The sequence below is a fragment of the Rutilus rutilus genome (assembly GCF_951802725.1).
Source record: "Rutilus rutilus genome assembly, chromosome: 24".
In the NCBI taxonomy this organism is placed as follows: domain Eukaryota; kingdom Metazoa; phylum Chordata; class Actinopteri; order Cypriniformes; family Leuciscidae; genus Rutilus; species Rutilus rutilus.
This window is the reverse complement of record NC_140228.1, coordinates 23,707,325-23,725,160: the sequence shown is the minus strand read 5'-3', so window position 1 is coordinate 23,725,160 and position 17,836 is coordinate 23,707,325. Positions and strand designations below refer to the sequence as shown.

General features: G+C 44.4%; 1 protein-coding gene across 1 annotated transcript; it reads right to left on the bottom strand.

Moving 5' to 3' along the window:
* Window positions 1-6,816: 6,816 nt before the first annotated feature.
* Window positions 6,817-10,595, bottom strand: LOC311284364 (patched domain-containing protein 3-like; the record flags this gene model as incomplete). Its single annotated transcript, XM_084399360.1, has 3 exons — window positions 6,817-6,839; window positions 6,951-8,642; window positions 10,511-10,595. 3 exons carry the CDS (start codon window positions 10,593-10,595, stop codon window positions 6,817-6,819), a joined length of 1,800 nt encoding a protein of 599 aa, XP_084255486.1.
* Between the last annotated feature and the right edge of the window lie 7,241 nt (window positions 10,596-17,836).

Here is a 17,836-nt window from a genome sequence, read left to right as displayed (position 1 = left end):
AGAAACTGTTAAACTTTTAAGCTGCTGGTTAAATAAACATTCTGTGCACTTGTTGTTTGAACATAAATGAACTGTGTGGAAAGGTTCTCCTTATTTTAATTTCATTAATTGAACTCTTTGTTTTGTGTCTGTATTTTTGTATTAGCTCTTTGGTAATCAAATGTTTTGTATTTCATAATTTTAAATTCAGACTAAAAGCCAAACATCCCATAATAACCCATAAAACATATTTAAAATGCATAGAGTACTTTTTAGATAATATTTCATATGGCAACTTACTCCTTATGTGTGGAAGCATGCCTCGGTGTGTAAATGATGTTTTTCCTGGCAATAATAGTGTGAATATTCAGTGGATTTTTCTATATAGCTAAAACCTAAGTAAACAAACTTTAAATACACTATGAAATATTCATTAAAGTAAAAAAGTGTGTTTGTTAGCCTTGTAACCCCTATTTAAATCACACTTTTTCAGTACTTCAGCTGGAGACAGCATCCAAAAAAAGCATTTTTTGTTTGATTGGCTTCTAATCTTTGCAGTTTATTTGCAAATGCATTGTGTCAATATCCCTTTTCTTGTATTGTTACAGATGTAGGCTACATTTATAACAAATGATCTTCAGGGACTGTTGTGTGACCTGCTTAATAGTGGTTCTGTTGTTCAAAACTCTTCTGAGTGTCTGAGTCTCCCTTTCCCTCTGTTTCTTTATCTTTTTTTAGGAGTTTATGGAGTGTCATTCATATCAAATGCAGGCAGGAGGCAGGAGGCAGGAGGCAGGAGGCAGGAGGCAGGGAGAAGACAGGTGAGGCCAGGGGTGACTGGAGAGTGTGGCCACAGGAGGGTTGTGTCAGACCCAGAACCTGATCACATGCATTTGGTAGCCATGGTGGTAGAATATGTCCATTTGTGTAACATCTGCTGTACCTCACAATTTTTAATCAGAAACAGTTTATATAATTTATTAAATGTGTACATTTTTATAATACGTTTTTGAACAAAATATCCCTTTTACTTACCCTCACAGCCTTCAATACTAAGACAGAAAGTTAGCTCATTCATTTTATACTTGATATCACAGTATTATCATTAATAGAGTAAAGAGTCTTCACATGAGGTATATGGACACACACTGTAAATATTCCACTATGATCCACTCAAACTGAAACAACTTATTCACATGGTTAGTTTTGATTTCATGCCATAAAACAGAACGTAATGTGGTTAATGCAACAATATTATAATATAAATCACAATGAATTATCAACTATAAACTACATTTACATTTATTCATTTTTTCATTTATCCAAAGCGACTTACAAATGAGAACAATAGAAGCAGTTAAACAGTTAAACCATAAACAATATCTACTATATAGCAAATCTCTACTGCTTGATTGCTTACATTATTGCAAAATGTAAACTTAATTATCAACCAGCTCTGCTAAATGTGACAATATTGCATGAAGACATTGTTGCGTGCCCTTTTTCAAGTCTAGGGGTAGGAAAGGAGGGTGAAAAAAAACAGGGAGAGGCTGAGAGAGCTGCCGTCTCCAGGTCCCAGGGCAGACAAAAAAGCTCAATGACACCAGGTATTAAAACAAAAAAACAGAAGAAAGTTTATTTGAACAAATTGTGGGAAATAAATACACAGAGGCTTCTCACAAGGGGAAAACGAATAAACAAAAGAGCAATCTTACAAGAGGGTTTTTAGAAACAACTTACCTAACAAGAAAATAAAAGACATCCTCCATTACCCGACTGACTCCCACTCTAATCAAAACACTGGAGAAAACAGGGGTTCAGAAACAAAAAGGCATTCACCTCCCTACAAATTATTCCACAAATAAATGGTCCAGAACAAGTAAAAATGGGATAATGAAAAGGGCCACTTAATGTCTCACATACACAAGAGTTAGCCGAAGCACACTACAGCTTTTCAGTTTTTATCTGACACTACAGGCAAAGCAACATACACAACAAGAGAAACAACAAGAACTAGGACCAGAAGATGCTCAACATGGAAAGCCTCAGTCTTTCTCCTCTGCCTAGAGTTCTCTGGGGCTGAATTCAAAATCGCCCCTTATACCCTCAAATAGGGCATTATTTGAGGGGACAGCCATTTGTAGTGGTGTCCGAAACCATAGTGGACGTTACTGAGTGCACCCATTCTATCCCATATTGTACCGCAATAATGGCAGTCCCCATTCGCTCACTTGTTTTCATTCACTCCTTTCTTTGTGTTTCTTTGTACTCCACCTAACGAGCTGGGACAGGAATCCAGTGGAACTCATGATCCTGTCAAGTGGACAGTGGGAGGAGCAACAGTTACAAACTCACTCCAAAGGTAGTTTTTCTCAATATCAGGACTCACTGTTTCTGAACTCCCTCAAACGCCTTGATTGTAGTCTTGAGTTCTTCTGGGAATGAATATGTCACAATTTTCCTCATTTAAATAATTCCCGCCCAAGGCATACACAAAATAAGGGGCGAGGCCTGGTTGAGTTAGCGTTAGAAGTGTGTTGAAACTTGTGGCTATGGTAAGGGGTGTGACATTTCAGAAACACTCTCAAAGCAGTTGGCCATTAACAACACACTGATCCAACCAACCAATCAGAGCAGACTGCGCTTTTCAGAAGGAGGGGCTTCACAGAGACAGGAACTAAAAAGGGGTGTGTTTCCAAAAGCATTGTTAGCCAACTATGGTCACAAGTTCCATTGAACTCTATTGGTAACAACGGAACTTGCAACCATAGTTGGCTTTGGGAAACGCACTGCAGACTGGGAAAAGAGGTGCTGCATCAATGTAAACTATATGATAAATTATGTATTTTTTTAACATTCAAGCATAAAACCAATAATAGTAAACCCCAAAAACAAAACCAAGACTTAGTTAAAGGGCATAATATGGCCTATTAAAACGCCCCCTAGCTTTAAGTATGAATACGTTAGCCTTAAGGTTATGAATAAGCTGGTGTGTTCCAAAACAATGACAGTCTCTCCCTTCCGTTAAAATGGATCACAGATTTTTATGACATCACTGCAGACTTCAGCTTCTCATTGCATCTTCTGTCCAATCAAATGCTCTCTAAGCGTCCCGCCCCCATGCAATAAATAAGCGTTGTGTTCAGTTGTTCAAACGCTCAAGTTCTATTCCGTTTTCCAACTGTACGTTAGTAAAGAATGAAATTGCTAGAATTTATTCACACCTCTACTATTGAATCCAACGTATCATCAGCGCTGGGATTCGCTTCCATGCTGTTGTCAAGTACGACTCGCAGTCTGTGAGGTAAACTAAATGCTATTGGCTATTTGAAAAGGGGGAGGAGCCATTCAATATATACCACCTTAGCTTCCTGTTTCTATACATTGCTATACACTACACCCCCTACCATCAGCCTTCCATTATTAAAGTAATCTTGAAAACAGTTTCAGAGCCCACTTAAGCAGATAGGAGCTCTACTTGAATGACTGGAAAATAGATGACCAAGATGGCCGCTGAGTGAACTGACTTCCCTTATGAAAAAGAAGTGTACTTCAAGTTCACTTTATGAAGTATACTTAAGTAAAGTTCAAGTATATGTTAATACCCTGTCCAAATACACACACTTGTGGTCTTTGCACTCGACCACTTGTCTACTTACATGACGTAATTATTTGGCCCAAGTGTTCAAATGGGCGTGAAGACTGCAAGTGTGTATAGAACTTTTGATTACCCGATGGGACACACTTATAGTGTTGCACAAAAATGCAAGTGTGTACAGAGCTTTTTAATACTTTGCATTTAAAATAAACTTCTAAATGTCTGTTCAGTAGTCGCTATGTGACTAACAGAAGACACAGTTTTAAAATGATGGTGCTTCTAATTAAGTGATAAAAAGCAGTTGCAAATGTTGTACAAAATACACATTACCTACTCATTTTGCACCAATAAAATGTGCAAAACTTTATGTTTTACTACCAAATTATATGTAACATCTAATTAATTTAACTTACAGTGGAATGTTTTCCTTGACATCTCACGAATTCAGGGTATGGGAGTTCCCGAACATAATGCATGATGGGATACACTTAGCCTCGAATAGGGGAGACCGGGGATGGTTGTAAAATGTTGTACATTTCTGTCTGTATCTTGGAATTCTTTTAAGCCAGTGCATTCAAAATGTGATTAAAACTAGTTACAAGTGTCAGCTATTAAATGACATAGCTGTTATCTTTGCAGCACAAACAGAAAACGTGTGGTTTAGTTTCAAACACGAGAAATGAAATGTTACAATTCACCCCACAGTCCGGGGCAGTTGTAACATACCATGGGGTGAGATGTAACATTATGAAATAAGGATTATGACCAGGCAGGCAGGTGCGTTGAGGCAAGTTGGAGTTAAACTCTGCAGGACAGTGGCCCTCCAGGAAAGAGTTTGGACACCCCTGACCTAGGCATACAAAAAAAAAAAAAAAAAAAAAAAAAAAAAAAAAACATAAATACAACAAAAAATTTGCTTCATTGATGTTACAACTGACCCAGAGTCTTGTGGCCATGAACTAGCACACCTTACAGCTAACAGGCAAAACAATAGCGCTAAAAACTTGCATGAAAGATATCTACACAGACACACAATAAACATAATTTAACTTGCCATAACAAAATAAATGATTTAAAATTAAATGATTTAAAAATAAATTATATTAAAGTTACTTTCTTACATCAAAATTAGTTTTTCTCCTCTAAAAATCTGCTGTGTCTGCCACAGGCCTCTACTTTCTCACTTATTCCTTGGTGGAATAAACCAAGCAAGTGAATCAAGTGATTTGTAACTTGTTCCTGATTGGAGAAATTGGAAGTGTTACAATTAACCAGGGTCACAACCATCTCCGGTCACCCCTACAGCTCTGAAGCGATATTCAAGATAGTGTGGGTTTAGTGTGCATTAAGGGCACTGCACTTTGGCATTTTTAAGACATGGGACAGTCTTGCGCAATTATGCACGCACTCTCAAGTGGCCAAGACCGCAAGTGTGGGTATTTGGGCATTCGTATACTTTATGTAGTAAGTATACTAATGTGAATGTACTAGTAGTATACTCGTTAGTGTACTATTTCAATACTGCTTGGGACTAAATTGGCCCACTTTTTAGCATATAAAATTATGTTTAAGTGTAGCCTATAAGTGTAACGGTAGTAAACTTTAAGTGCACAACTACTGTAGTTCACAACTATTTCTCATTTGTACTGCAACTGTACAAGTGAACTTATAAGTATACTAGTAGTTTACTATTTTAATATTTGTAGTACATTTGGCCATTTTTCCTGTCGTTAAACTAGCAAAAGTGCTCTTGCGCCCTGCGCTTCAGACCATGAGATCGGTCAAATAGGGCCCTTAGACTTTTCTGTCAGTAGAAGTCAAGTATACTGAAGTGCAATTTTAAGTATATTTCTGAGAAGTACATAAAGTATATGTCTTAGAGGTACATAAAAATAGGCTGAAAGTACTGTATACTTTCTTATTTTTAGTTTAATACTAATGGCACACTTGAATAAACATATTTTTCGCAAAGGTTGCCTTAAACATGAATTCAGATTAGGACTTTCTTATATTTTAGAACTCTCTTAAAGTTTTTTTTTTTTTTTAATGGAATGACTGATATCTTCTGTTGGCAAGTAAAAGAGAGAGTGCCCTGCGGATATATAGCTGAAAGGCAGGTACAGTAGCTGCCTTTTTATAGAGTCATACCTTCTAAAGCAATCACTCACTTTATTGATAGAGTTCACATTGGTTATCACACTCTATAAACTTGCAACAGTTACATTATCTTTATTGTGTGTGATGCTAAAGTACATTCATCTTTCATTCACACCAATGGCCTGGGTTAAACAGTAATTTCTCCAAATTATATAATTTAAGTGAAGAAATTCCTTGTGGAAATTGAACAAGAAAAATAATCCAGAATCATACTCTATAAAATCTGAGAATAATCTAAAAACTTTATGGGTTTTTTTTACTTACTGTCCAAATTCGAGCAATTTTAGCAAGTTTTTTAATAATAAAAAAAAAAGTAGACTTGTTGGGTAAATGTGCCTCTTCAAAAACATAAATGTATACATACAATTCACTGCAGTTTCCAACTGAAATGAACTCTACAGGCAGTAAAATGGCTAAAAAAATTATACTTTGATTACTTTTCACACAAATTATGATTATGGGGGCAGATAGTGAATATCGACTTATTTTCACACAGTTCCTTGCACAATACTATGGCCTCAAAATACTTTTTTCCATAGTAAATTTGTGTCAAATATAACCATATGTATAGCTTTTCTAATGCAGTGACCTTGCTTGGTAGCTCACCAGGTATAGCATTGCACTCGCGATGTGGAGCAATGCTAAGAGTCCTGTGAAACACGACTTGTGATAAAAGAGCTCAAATGACTTGTAGAAGCAAGTTAAAATGGCATGGTTGCTTCAGCAAATGCTTGTCTATCTCATGTTTGCTTTTGTTAACACTGTCGGTTAGGTTAACAAAACATGCATGATTTTTAAACATGACCTGATTCACATTCACCTCTTTCGTTTAAAATGAACAATTTTAGTGCCACTCTCTGGACATTTCACATTGAAACACATTGAAAGTGTAGGATGACAATACATATGGGTTTTATACTTCATGTTGCTTTCATTTTCATATAAAATACACATAATATATATACAGTATATATATATATATATATATATATATATATATATATATATATATATACACACTATATTTTAAATGAATACATTTCAAACTGTAACAATAGAAAGTACACACTTTCTCTGCTAAATTAACCTGATGAGAACATGTAACCTGTATATTACAGAGAAATTAAAGAATTCAGATTATGTTTTTCATGTAATAAAATCGGACTCAGTTATTATGGACAGTCCGGGTCACTGCACCAAGCTGAAAGCATCTTACCATTTGGAATAAAATATATTTGGGTTCTTTGTGTTTTCACAGTTTGTCTACACTCATGGAAATTGTCTTTAGTAAAAGCGTAGTTATTGTATGCCATGCTTTTGTTTTCAAGTATAATGATTTTTGGAATAACTGCAGGCACAGTCATTGTTTCCTTCTTAGTGTTGGTTGAACTGCATGACAGTAGGGTCAGAAACACTGGGATGAAGATGATGCTGTGAGCCAAACCAAAAAGCATAACGAGGAACATGATCTTAAAGAAGACCCTGAAGATGTGGTTCTTGGATGCAGCTAAAACGAGCACACCTACTATTGTTGAAGCTGCTCCTTGGAGAACCGGGTAGCCCAGAGAAAACAATGCATCAATTACCCTCTCATTGGCAGTTGCTTTTTTGCTAGAAACAAACGCATATGAAATATGTGCAGAGAAGTCAACAGTGAAGCCAATACACACCACCAAGATGATCATGGAAATGGAATCTAGGTTGACACCCCATAATGCCATGAAACCAGTGACGCCGGTGATGACCGAGCCGATGGAGAACGTGACCCACAGAGAACAGATCGGGTTTGGGATTAATAACAAGGAAACAACCAACATGACAGCTGTGGTGAAACCAACATTCTGAATGGTGCTGGACACTATCACAGAGTATTGATCCAAGTAGATGAACAATGGGTGGAACACCAGTAGTTTAGTTGCACTACAGCTTTGAGCTGTGTCTCTGAGTTCATGAAACATCATTATCTCCATACTGGCGTTAGAAATATCCAAAGTCTGGACAAAAAATCTTGAAGCATTGAATTTGCCTTCTGTGACATTGACGTCAAGCATTAACTCTGGATAGAGCATTAAAAAAGAGGATAAATTCCCCATGAAGACGTTTTCGTTGTCTAGATTTAGGCTTTTGCTTTCAGCATATTGTAAGTAAAAGTCTAACCAGGAGACGGACAGATTTTTATTGACAAATCTCAAGTTGTGGAGTTTTCCCATGCAGTGGTTTAGTTCGGATCTGCTGCTTTTATTCCAGTATGGAAACTCTTCGGTCACTACCACCATGACATTTGGACCGTACCTGGAGAAAAAATTCCTGTCATCATCATAATAATTTACAACATATGAATCATCAGCTGCAAGGTCCCTCATATTAATGCCCTGCTGTAAATGAAGACATCCATAAATACCTCCAGCCAAATAACCCGCATACAAAAACATCACACAGACTTTCATCCAAGGCTTAGTTATGAATGGACCATAATAGGACTTAAAGAAGTGTGTTATGGGCTGCTGTTTCTCAGCACCGGTCTCTTGGTCGTAGTCTCCTCCTACACAGCAGAGGCGATACGCCGAAGACTTTCCTTTAGGGCTCTGTGTTGGAAGTTTGCAGCAGGTCAGCCAGTGTCTGTTACTCTGCTCTCTCCTGCCGTTTAGGGCTAGAAAACTTCCAAAGAAGAGGATGTTATAGATGTAACAGAAAATAATGGATGTGCTGGTGTACAAGCAGAAGGCCTGAACCGAGCGAAATTCACTCATGAGTCCAATGTAGAAGCCGAGTACGTCAGTCAATGTAGTGATAGTTATAGACATGGCGGCTTCTTTGAAGGTTTCTGCCATTCTTTTCTCCACTGGATCCTTCACTTTGGTCTGTTGCCAGTTGGAAAGCATGATGAACATGTCATCAACACCAATGCCTATGAGAAAAGCTCACTCTTAATAAACTAACTCTTAACCTAAGAGTTAAAAATATCTAATATAAAATCAACACATTTATTTAAACGGTAACCAAACAGTTGATGAGCCCCATTGACTTCCATAGTATGAAAAAAGTAAATGGGACCCATCAACTGTTTGGTTACAAACATTCTTCAAAATATCTTCTTTTGTGTTCAGCAGAAGAAGAAGAAATTCATACTTGGAACAACTTAAGGGTGAGTAAATTACAGACATGGGGACTTGTGACGAGTCGACTCGAGTCGCTGTTTTTATGACTTGTGACTTGACTTGACAAAAAATAAAATACTTGAGACTTGACTCGGACTTGGAAGTTGAAGACTCGGGACTTGACTTGACTTGAGACACGATGACTTGAATGACTTGAGTGTTAATCAGGCTCCTTGCGGACATCCGCGTGCCTCCCATTTTTTATGACTGCGCTGTCAAGTATGCGCGGTCACTAGGCTAAACAGCGCAAGCCGTTCTCTTACGAGAGTCCTCTCGTACTGCGTTTTTGTAAAAACGCTACGGGAAAAGTCTCTTTTCACGAAATACTGAAGCAAAAAATTATCCTTAATTTTCATAAATGTAAAACGCGTTGCGGCAGTGCTTAGCTATGGCGAGACGGCTTGCTCGCTCATTGGCTGCTCTGCAGCAACTGCATAAGCCTATCGAGCGAGGCCTGAGGTGACGTCAGGCCAATGAGGACGCTTCGCGCCCTCCTAGCCATTTCCCGCCGAGACGGGTGTGGCTAACCTCTATATAAGGAGCTCGAGAAGGCTGATTCACTTGATTTTTCATCTCTTCAGCGAAGCTCTCACATCGCTGGATCACGAGGAAGCAAGCGTCGTTTGAGGCAAGCACTTCAGCGGGACGAGCCACTCGAAGCTGCTGGCAACGCCGCCTTCTACAGCCGTACCTGCTGCGCTTTCCGGCGCTATATCCTTTCCATTACTACTGTTCTTGTGTGTGTGTGTGTGTGTTCGCCCCGCGACACTCACCCCCTAAAAGAGCTGCGTCTTTTTAAAGATGCCTTCGTGTGGCTCGTGCCGAGCCCCACTCTCCCAGGGAGACCGCCACGTCATCTGTGTTTCCTGTTTGGGAGAGGACCATGCAGCGCTCGCGCTCGCTGACGGCGGCTGCCCTCACTGCGAGCTTTTGCCGATGGTGACTCTGCGGACTCGCCTGGCATCCTTCTCAGAGTCTGCATGCCCCGCCGCGCTGCCGCGCCGCAAGAAGCGCCGCTCGCAGCGGGTCCCGGAACCCGCTCCAACCCGACCAAGCTCGCCGGTTCGCCCGCCTGCTTCACCGGCTTCTCCTGTTCTTCTTCCTGATGCTCAGCGCCCGCAGTCTGCCGCCGCTTCATCAGAGGAAGTCGTTTCCGAGGCCGCGTCGGGGGAGAAGGATTCCTGCTCTCTGTTAGCTTCAGGCAGCGAGGACTGGGCGAGCTCTGAGGACCTCGCGCCTCCTGCCCGCAAGCCCACTACGAGAGCCAACATCGAGAAGGAGCTCATGCGAGTACTCGCGCTGGCCGCGGCGAGCCTCGGCCTCGAGTGGTCTGCACCGGAACTCCCCTCTCGTACCCGGCTAGATGGTAGCTTCCTCCCTGGTGAGCGCACTTCTCCGGAATCTAAGCCCGCCCCCTTTCTTCCTGAGCTTCATGAAGAAGTGGCGAAGGCTTGGAATGCGCCCTACTCTGCGCGAACGCGCTCGTCTGTGTCGCCTGCATTTTCCTCCTTGGATAATGCAAAAGACCGAGGCTACCTTTCACTTCCGCCGGTGGAACAGGCGATAGCAACCCACCTTTGCCCGCCCTCTGCTGGACGGCGGACTAAACCGGTGTTGCCTTCCAAAGCCTGCCGCATGACGTCGACGCTGCTCGCGCGAATTTTCTCCGCCGCTGGGCAGGCTGCGTCAGCGCTACACACCATGGCTACGCTGCAGATATTCCAGGGTGATCTCCTCCGTAAGTTGGATGAGATAGGACCTGAAGCTATCTGCATCGCGGATTTGAGGAGCGCTTCGGACCTAACACTCCGCGCTACCAAGTCTGCTGCACAAGCCATGGGAAGATGTATGGCTTCCGCCACTGTTGCTGAGAGACACCTATGGCTTACGCTCACGGAGATGGCTGATTCCGAGCGCAACGCGTTCCTCGACGCCCCGCTGTCTTCCGCTGGCCTTTTCGGTTCTTCTCTCTCCGAGTTCGTGGAGAGATTTACCGAAGCCCAGAAAGCGTCTCAAGCCTTCAAGCACTTCCTCCCGAAGCGCTCCGGTTCTGCAGCGAGTCGTGAGAAACAGACTCCGCGGAGTTCTCAGCCTCAGCCCCCGCCTTCGGCCACATCTTCACAGCAGCGACAGCAGCGACAGCAGCACAGCTCTAGGTCCCGCTCTCGCTCTACCAGCCGACGCCCCGCTCAGCGCGGGCCGCGGCCGAGGATTGTGGTAAAGCCGGAAGCCCCGAAGAAGTCCTAGCACTCCTAGGAAAGCGCAGGTGTGTGAGTCCCGCTGCGGCCGGTCTCTCACCCAAGCGCGCCGCTGTTTCAGTCCCAAGACTTGCGACTGCCCCAGCGTTTTCTGCAAGACGCAAGCCCGCACAGTTGCCCGCTTGCCTGCACACAAAAGCCGTTTTCACGGCTACCCAGATATATCCCGAAAAGAGTGTATTTTCTGGTGTCCCGGCCACGGCCGATGGTGCTATAAATGTAGTGTCGATGCCCACTCCTCAGTGCCCATCCCTACACATAAGCACAGCCCTACACTTAGGGCTCGCGCACATAAAATCGACTCAGATCGATTGCGCTTCAAATGTAGTGAAAGTGCCCACTTCCCAGTGCCCACATACACTATGTCTCACGGACCACAGGCTCTCTGTAAAAACGAGACCTGTGTGCGCTCGCTCTGCTCAGGCAGACAGCGCGTCCAAAGCAGTGAATGTGCCCGCGTCCCGCCCACATTTACCCGCAGACATGAGTCCCGCGAAACTCGCTCAGCCCTCCCTCACTCAGTTAAGCACTGTAGTAAGGTCGAGGACGAGCGCTCTGCCCGCTGTATTAAGCGCGCCCCCCGCCTCGAATGCCACAGGCATAACGCCTATGTTATCGCACCCCGAAGCACCTCTGTCACACGAACAGAGCGTGCTTCGCATCCAGCCCTTAGCCAGCCATGCAGTAGCATGGGCAGCGCTCCCAGGGGTTTCGGACTGGGTGCTAGGCATTATAAAGAGAGGCTTCTCGCTACAGTTTTGTCGACGCCCCCCCCGCTTCACAGCGCGCGTCGAAACTTCGGTGAATTTAGAAGTAGCACACCTACTTCGCGCCGAAATATCAAAACTGATAAGCAAAGGGGCGATAGAGCACGTACCCCTAGCTCAAAGCAAAGGGGGGCTATACAGCAGATACTTTCTAGTCCCCAAAAAGGACGGTGGTATCAGACCCATACTGGATCTAAGACGGCTGAACAAAGCATTAGTGAAACGCAGTTTCAAAATGCTCACGACCAGGAAAATCCTCGCGCATGTTCGCCGAGGAGACTGGTTCATGTCGATAGATCTGAAGGACGCGTATTTTCAAATACAAATAGCGTCACATCACAGGCAATACTTGAGATTCGCCTTCGAGGGTCAGACATACCAGTATACAGTCCTGCCGTTCGGCTTGTCCCTGGCACCTCGTACATTTACGAAGTGCATGGACGCAGCGCTCGCTCCTCTCAGACTCAGAGGCATGCGAGTGCTGAACTATTTGGACGACTGGCTGATCCTAGCTCAATCACGATCACAGCTCGTGGAGCACAGAGCCATTTTACTCGATCACCTCGAGAATCTTGGTATCACAGTCAATTGGACGAAGAGTTCACTGAACCCCAGTCAAACGATTTCGTTTCTGGGTACCATTCTGGACTCACAGTCTATGACAGCGCGGCTGTCGCCACAGCGCGTGCTGCACATTCAGCGCGCAGCGAGATCTTTCCGCTGCGGCGCGACTACCCCGCTCAGGACGTTTCAGAGGATGCTAGGTCTCATGGCCTCAGCATCACCGGTTCTTCAGCTGGGCTTGCTCCGCATGCGCCCTCTGCAGTTCTGGCTGAAAGCGCGAGTTCCGCGCGGAGCGTGGGTGTCCGGCCGGTTACGTCTCAAGGTCAATCAGAGCTGTGTGGCAGCCCTAATACCTTGGTTGGCGGGCGACTGGTACCGATCAGGTGTAAGCCTGGGGACTTCCTCGGGAGTGAGGATGGTGTCGACAGACGCATCCACCTCGGGATGGGGAGCGCTGCTCGAGGGCAGACCGTTCTTCGGCCTGTGGTCGAAACGAGAAAAGCTCCAACACATCAACTGCCTGGAGATGCTGGCAGTGCACAATGCGCTGACGCGTTTTTGTCCCCAAATCAAGGACCAACACGTCGTAGTCCGTTCGGACAACACGGCCGTGGTGTCCTATATAAATCGCCAGGGCGGTCTGAGATCCACAGCCCTATACAGGCTGGCGAAACGCCTCCTAATATGGGCTCAGCACAATTTGCGCTCGCTGAGAGCAGTGCATGTGCCTGGGCTCCAGAATGTGGGCCCAGACAGGCTGTCCAGGAACAACATTCCCCTGGGCGAATGGTCTCTACACCCGCAAACAGTCCTGCTGTTGTGGGAAAGATTCGGCAGAGCGGAAGTGGACCTATTCGCGTCCCGCGAAAACGCTCATTGCCCCGTGTTCTTTTCCAGAAACGACAGCGCGCTGTCCCACGTGTGGCCGCGCTGCCCGCTTTATGCCTTTCCCCCCGTCTCCCTCCTGCCACAGGTGTTAGAGCGGGTCAAGGAAACGAAATGCTCAGTGCTGCTTGTAGCACCGCTCTGGAAGAACCAAGCATGGTTCCCAGTCCTGATGCAGCTAGCAGACATCGCTCCATGGCCAGTGCCATTGAGGAGAGATCTCCTCTCGCAGGCCAGGGGCTCAATTTGGCACCCACACCCGGAGCTGTGGTCCCTTCACGTGTGGGCGCTCAACGGTTATCCGTTGACCTCGCAGAGGGAGTGATAAATACCATCACTCAGGCCAGGGCGCCGTCAACTCGGCGGCTTTATGCCTCGAAGTGGTCGGTTTTCTCCGGCTGGTGTACAGCTCGGAGCCTATCACCTCTCGATTGTGAGGTGACGGAGGTTCTCTCCTTCCTACAGGAGCTGTTGGATAAGGGCAGATCCCCTTCCACGCTCAAAGTGTATGTGGCGGCTATTTCAGCGTTCTCCGGTTCAACGCTGGGTCAGTCACTGGGAAGGAATGATTTAGTCATCCGCTTCCTCAGGGGAGCTAGGAGACTGAATCCACCCAGACCTCCTTCAGTTCCTATGTGGGACCTTTCTACGGTTTTGGCGGCCATGAAAGGTGCCCCTTTCGAGCCTATCCAATCTATTAGCCTCAAACATTTGTCTTTCAAAACAGTGTTCTTGATGGCTCTCGCTTCGGTGAAGCGCATAGGCGACCTGCACGCGCTCTCTGTGAGCCCAGCGTGCTTGGAGTTTGGACCTAACGACTCTAAAGTCATACTCAAACCTAAGCATGGCTATGTGCCAAAGTCCCTCAACACACCGTTTCGGGCTCAGGTTATCTCCCTGTCTGCCCTGCCGGGATCAAGTGAGGAAGGGGACTCAAGTTTTCTTTGCCCCATTCGGGCTCTAAGAGCTTACGTGTCCCGCTCGGCTGTCTTCAGACAGACTGAGCAGCTCTTTGTCTCGTTCAGTGGACGTTCCAAGGGAATGGCTGTGTCGAAACAGAGCTTATCCAGATGGATAGTTGACGCCATAGCGCTGGCTTATACTGCCAAGGGCCTCCAGTGCCCGTTGGGAGTTAGAGCGCACTCCACGAGGGGCGTTGCCTCCTCGTGGGCTTGGTCCAGCGGGATTTCCTTACAGGATATATGTACGGCGGCGGGCTGGGCCTCGCCGTCTACATTTATCAGGTTTTACAACCTAGAGGTTCCCGCCTTACAGGCTAAGCTACTATCGGTATAGCCGATTCAGCTGTCTAACTAGAACACTGAAATCGCATGCGCAACGCGCTGCCGACTGTCTTATGGGCAGAACTGTGTAAGACCCACATTTCCCACATTTAGTTCAGGTTCCCCCACCCTGTCTATGTGAAGTCATATTCGCGTCTGCTGACGCAACCATATAAGGACAGAGGAATCCCCTCTTGTCTCTAGACTCTCTCTGTGAGGTCATGTTTTACGTCTGCGGACGTTACAATATAGGGAATTAAGGTTCCCCTCCCTTAATCCCAGGCTCTTTGAGTCTATCTGGTGATTATGCACTGTACACCTGGTTAGCTTCCAGTGATCGGTGTCTTTATCCCAGCACGCACGGCGTTTTACAAGGGGTTCCCGTAGCGTTTTTACAAAAACGCAGTACGAGAGGACTCTCGTAAGAGAACGTACTCGGTTACTAACGTAACCTCGGTTCTCTCTAGAAGAGGGAACGAGTACTGCGTTCTCTGCCGTGCGTACGGTTCACTCTGGTTCGCTTCGGCGATGAAAATCAAGTGAATCAGCCTTCTCGAGCTCCTTATATAGAGGTTAGCCACACCCGTCTCGGCGGGAAATGGCTAGGAGGGCGCGAAGCGTCCTCATTGGCCTGACGTCACCTCAGGCCTCGCTCGATAGGCTTATGCAGTTGCTGCAGAGCAGCCAATGAGCGAGCAAGCCGTCTCGCCATAGCTAAGCACTGCCGCAACGCGTTTTACATTTATGAAAATTAAGGATAATTTTTTGCTTCAGTATTTCGTGAAAAGAGACTTTTCCCGTAGCGTTTTTACAAAAACGCAGTACTCGTTCCCTCTTCTAGAGAGAACCGAGGTTACGTTAGTAACCGAGTACGATCTACTGTGCATGCGTTGAACGCTTTCACCGAGCGGACCTCAGCAGAAAGTATAAATACAAGTAGTCCGCGTCCGAGCTGTGCGCAGCTGTCGTGTACGCGTCCAAACTGGAGTATAACAGAGGCTTAAGCAGGCCGTCAAAAAAAGAAAAAGCGTGTGTGTGTGTGTGTGTGTGAGAGAGAGAGAGAGAGAGAGAGAGAGAGAGAGAGTGAGTGTGAGAGAGTGAGGGAGTGTGTGTGTGTGTGTGTGTGTGTGTGTGAGAGAGAGAGAGAGAGAGAGAGAGAGAGAGAGAGAGAGAGAGAGAGAAAGTGTGTGTGTGTGTGTGTGTGTGTGTGTGTGTGTGTGTGTGTGTGAGAGAGAGAGAGATGGAGAGAGAGAGTGTGTGTGTGTGTCTGAGAGAGAGAGAGAGAGAGAGTGTGTGAGTGAGTGAGTGAGAGAGAGCGAGAATGAGTGTGTGTGTGTGTGTGTGTGTGTGTGTGTGTGTGTGTGTGTGTGTGTGTGTGTGTGTGTGTGAGAGAGAGGAGAAATGTAACAAAGTTTAATGTTGTACGTAAACTGTGTTAGAGAAGGAGGTGTTCAGAGAGGAGTCTGTTAGATGTTAAGCTGTTATTTGTTTTATGGACTCAATGTTGAAAATTTAAAACATTTCAAACACTGTGGCAGAAGTGAAAAATAAATAATTTTATGAAGTTACTATTTTGTTTGATCCCATTATGTATTTTACTGAACATGAGTAGGCTATTTACAATGCAAATCCAAATTATTGTAATTTACTGACAGTTACTTATTTCTTGTCTTTTCACTTTATTAAGATCAGATTCTGCAGATAAAATTATAATAATAAGGTGACTTGACTTGGACTTGACTTGACCTACTACAGGACTTGACTTGACTTGACTTGACTTGACTTGACATAGCCTGTGACTTGACTTGACTTGACTTGCCCAAGAAAAAAATACTTGGGACTTACTTGAGACTTGAAGGTTAAGACTTGAGACTTACTTGAGACTTGCACATGTGTGACTTGGTCCCATCTCTGGTAAATTATGACAGAATTTTGAATGGGTGGGTGAACTAACTCTTTAAAATGATAGCACATGAGTTGGACTACTTTTAGATTGGAAAAGAGCAGCATGAACATTCTGCTAAACATTTACAATTTTCTGCTATTGTTACAAGCTGAAGAACCCGAATTTTGTACTGTTTATAACCATTTTTCTTACTCTTGAAGATCAAACTTCCTGCTGTTCAAATACTCTTATAGTAGCCTGGAAATCCAGACCCAAATCCGAAAGATTAAGGGTCTGACATTGAGTAGCTCGAGGGGTGGCACCAAGCATGCATTTGAAAATCTCACTGCACGCAATTGGATAACACTACGACCAATCACAACAATACACGGGGTGGCGTATCATAAGCTTAGCTACCAGCGGAGCTAACTGGTAGATTAGACTCTTGCCGTATCCGGTCGGTAATACAGCAAAAATGTCCTTCTTACAAAGGAACGATTTGAGTATCTATTCGTCTTCTGTTCCTCTTTTAGATAAAAAGCCAAGTCTAACTCGTTTATTGTAGCGGCCAAAGCCAATTCAAACAACTGGTGTTCATCCATAGCCATACTGTAATGTTTACTAATGACTTCGACGTCACAGCGCTGTAGTCATCTGTTTAGCTCGCCTCTGGCCCGCCTATATCAGATACACCGATGTGATTGGTGCAGCTCGGATACAAGGGCATAGTTAATGAGCATCATTACTCAATGCCAGAGTAACTAGCTGAGCAAATTCAATTTGTGCTCTCGCGAGAACTCTGGATTTCCTGGGTACTCTTATAGCACAACTGCTTGTCATTTTCAAGCAATTTCAAAGACATTGATGAGCTGCTTCAGGTGTGTATGATTAAATGAATGCTGTCTCCAAGTCATGTCAGATGATTCTATTTATGATGAGTGCATGAATGCCACCCTAATACTGAAGCACATTGTCACTTGTCATAAAGAAAGAGACTTCAGCTTTATCCAAATGAGCAGTGAAATGATGTGGCAGTCTATAATCATTATATAAAGAAAATAATTTATGCATTAAATTATAATGCAAATTATAAATGTGAATTTACGCACTTAAGACGTTATGCCTCTGTTACTCTCATAGAACAGGCCTTCTCACTTCTTCTAACCCATTCCAAGAATTTTCATCCCTGCATGGTTGAGTGCTGCTGTGACGGCTAGTGGAGAGTGCCGTTCCAGCCTTTAACCGGGCCGTAGTTTTGAGCCTTCCAGGCCCCTGTCACTCAGCTGTCAGTCCAGGCTTATA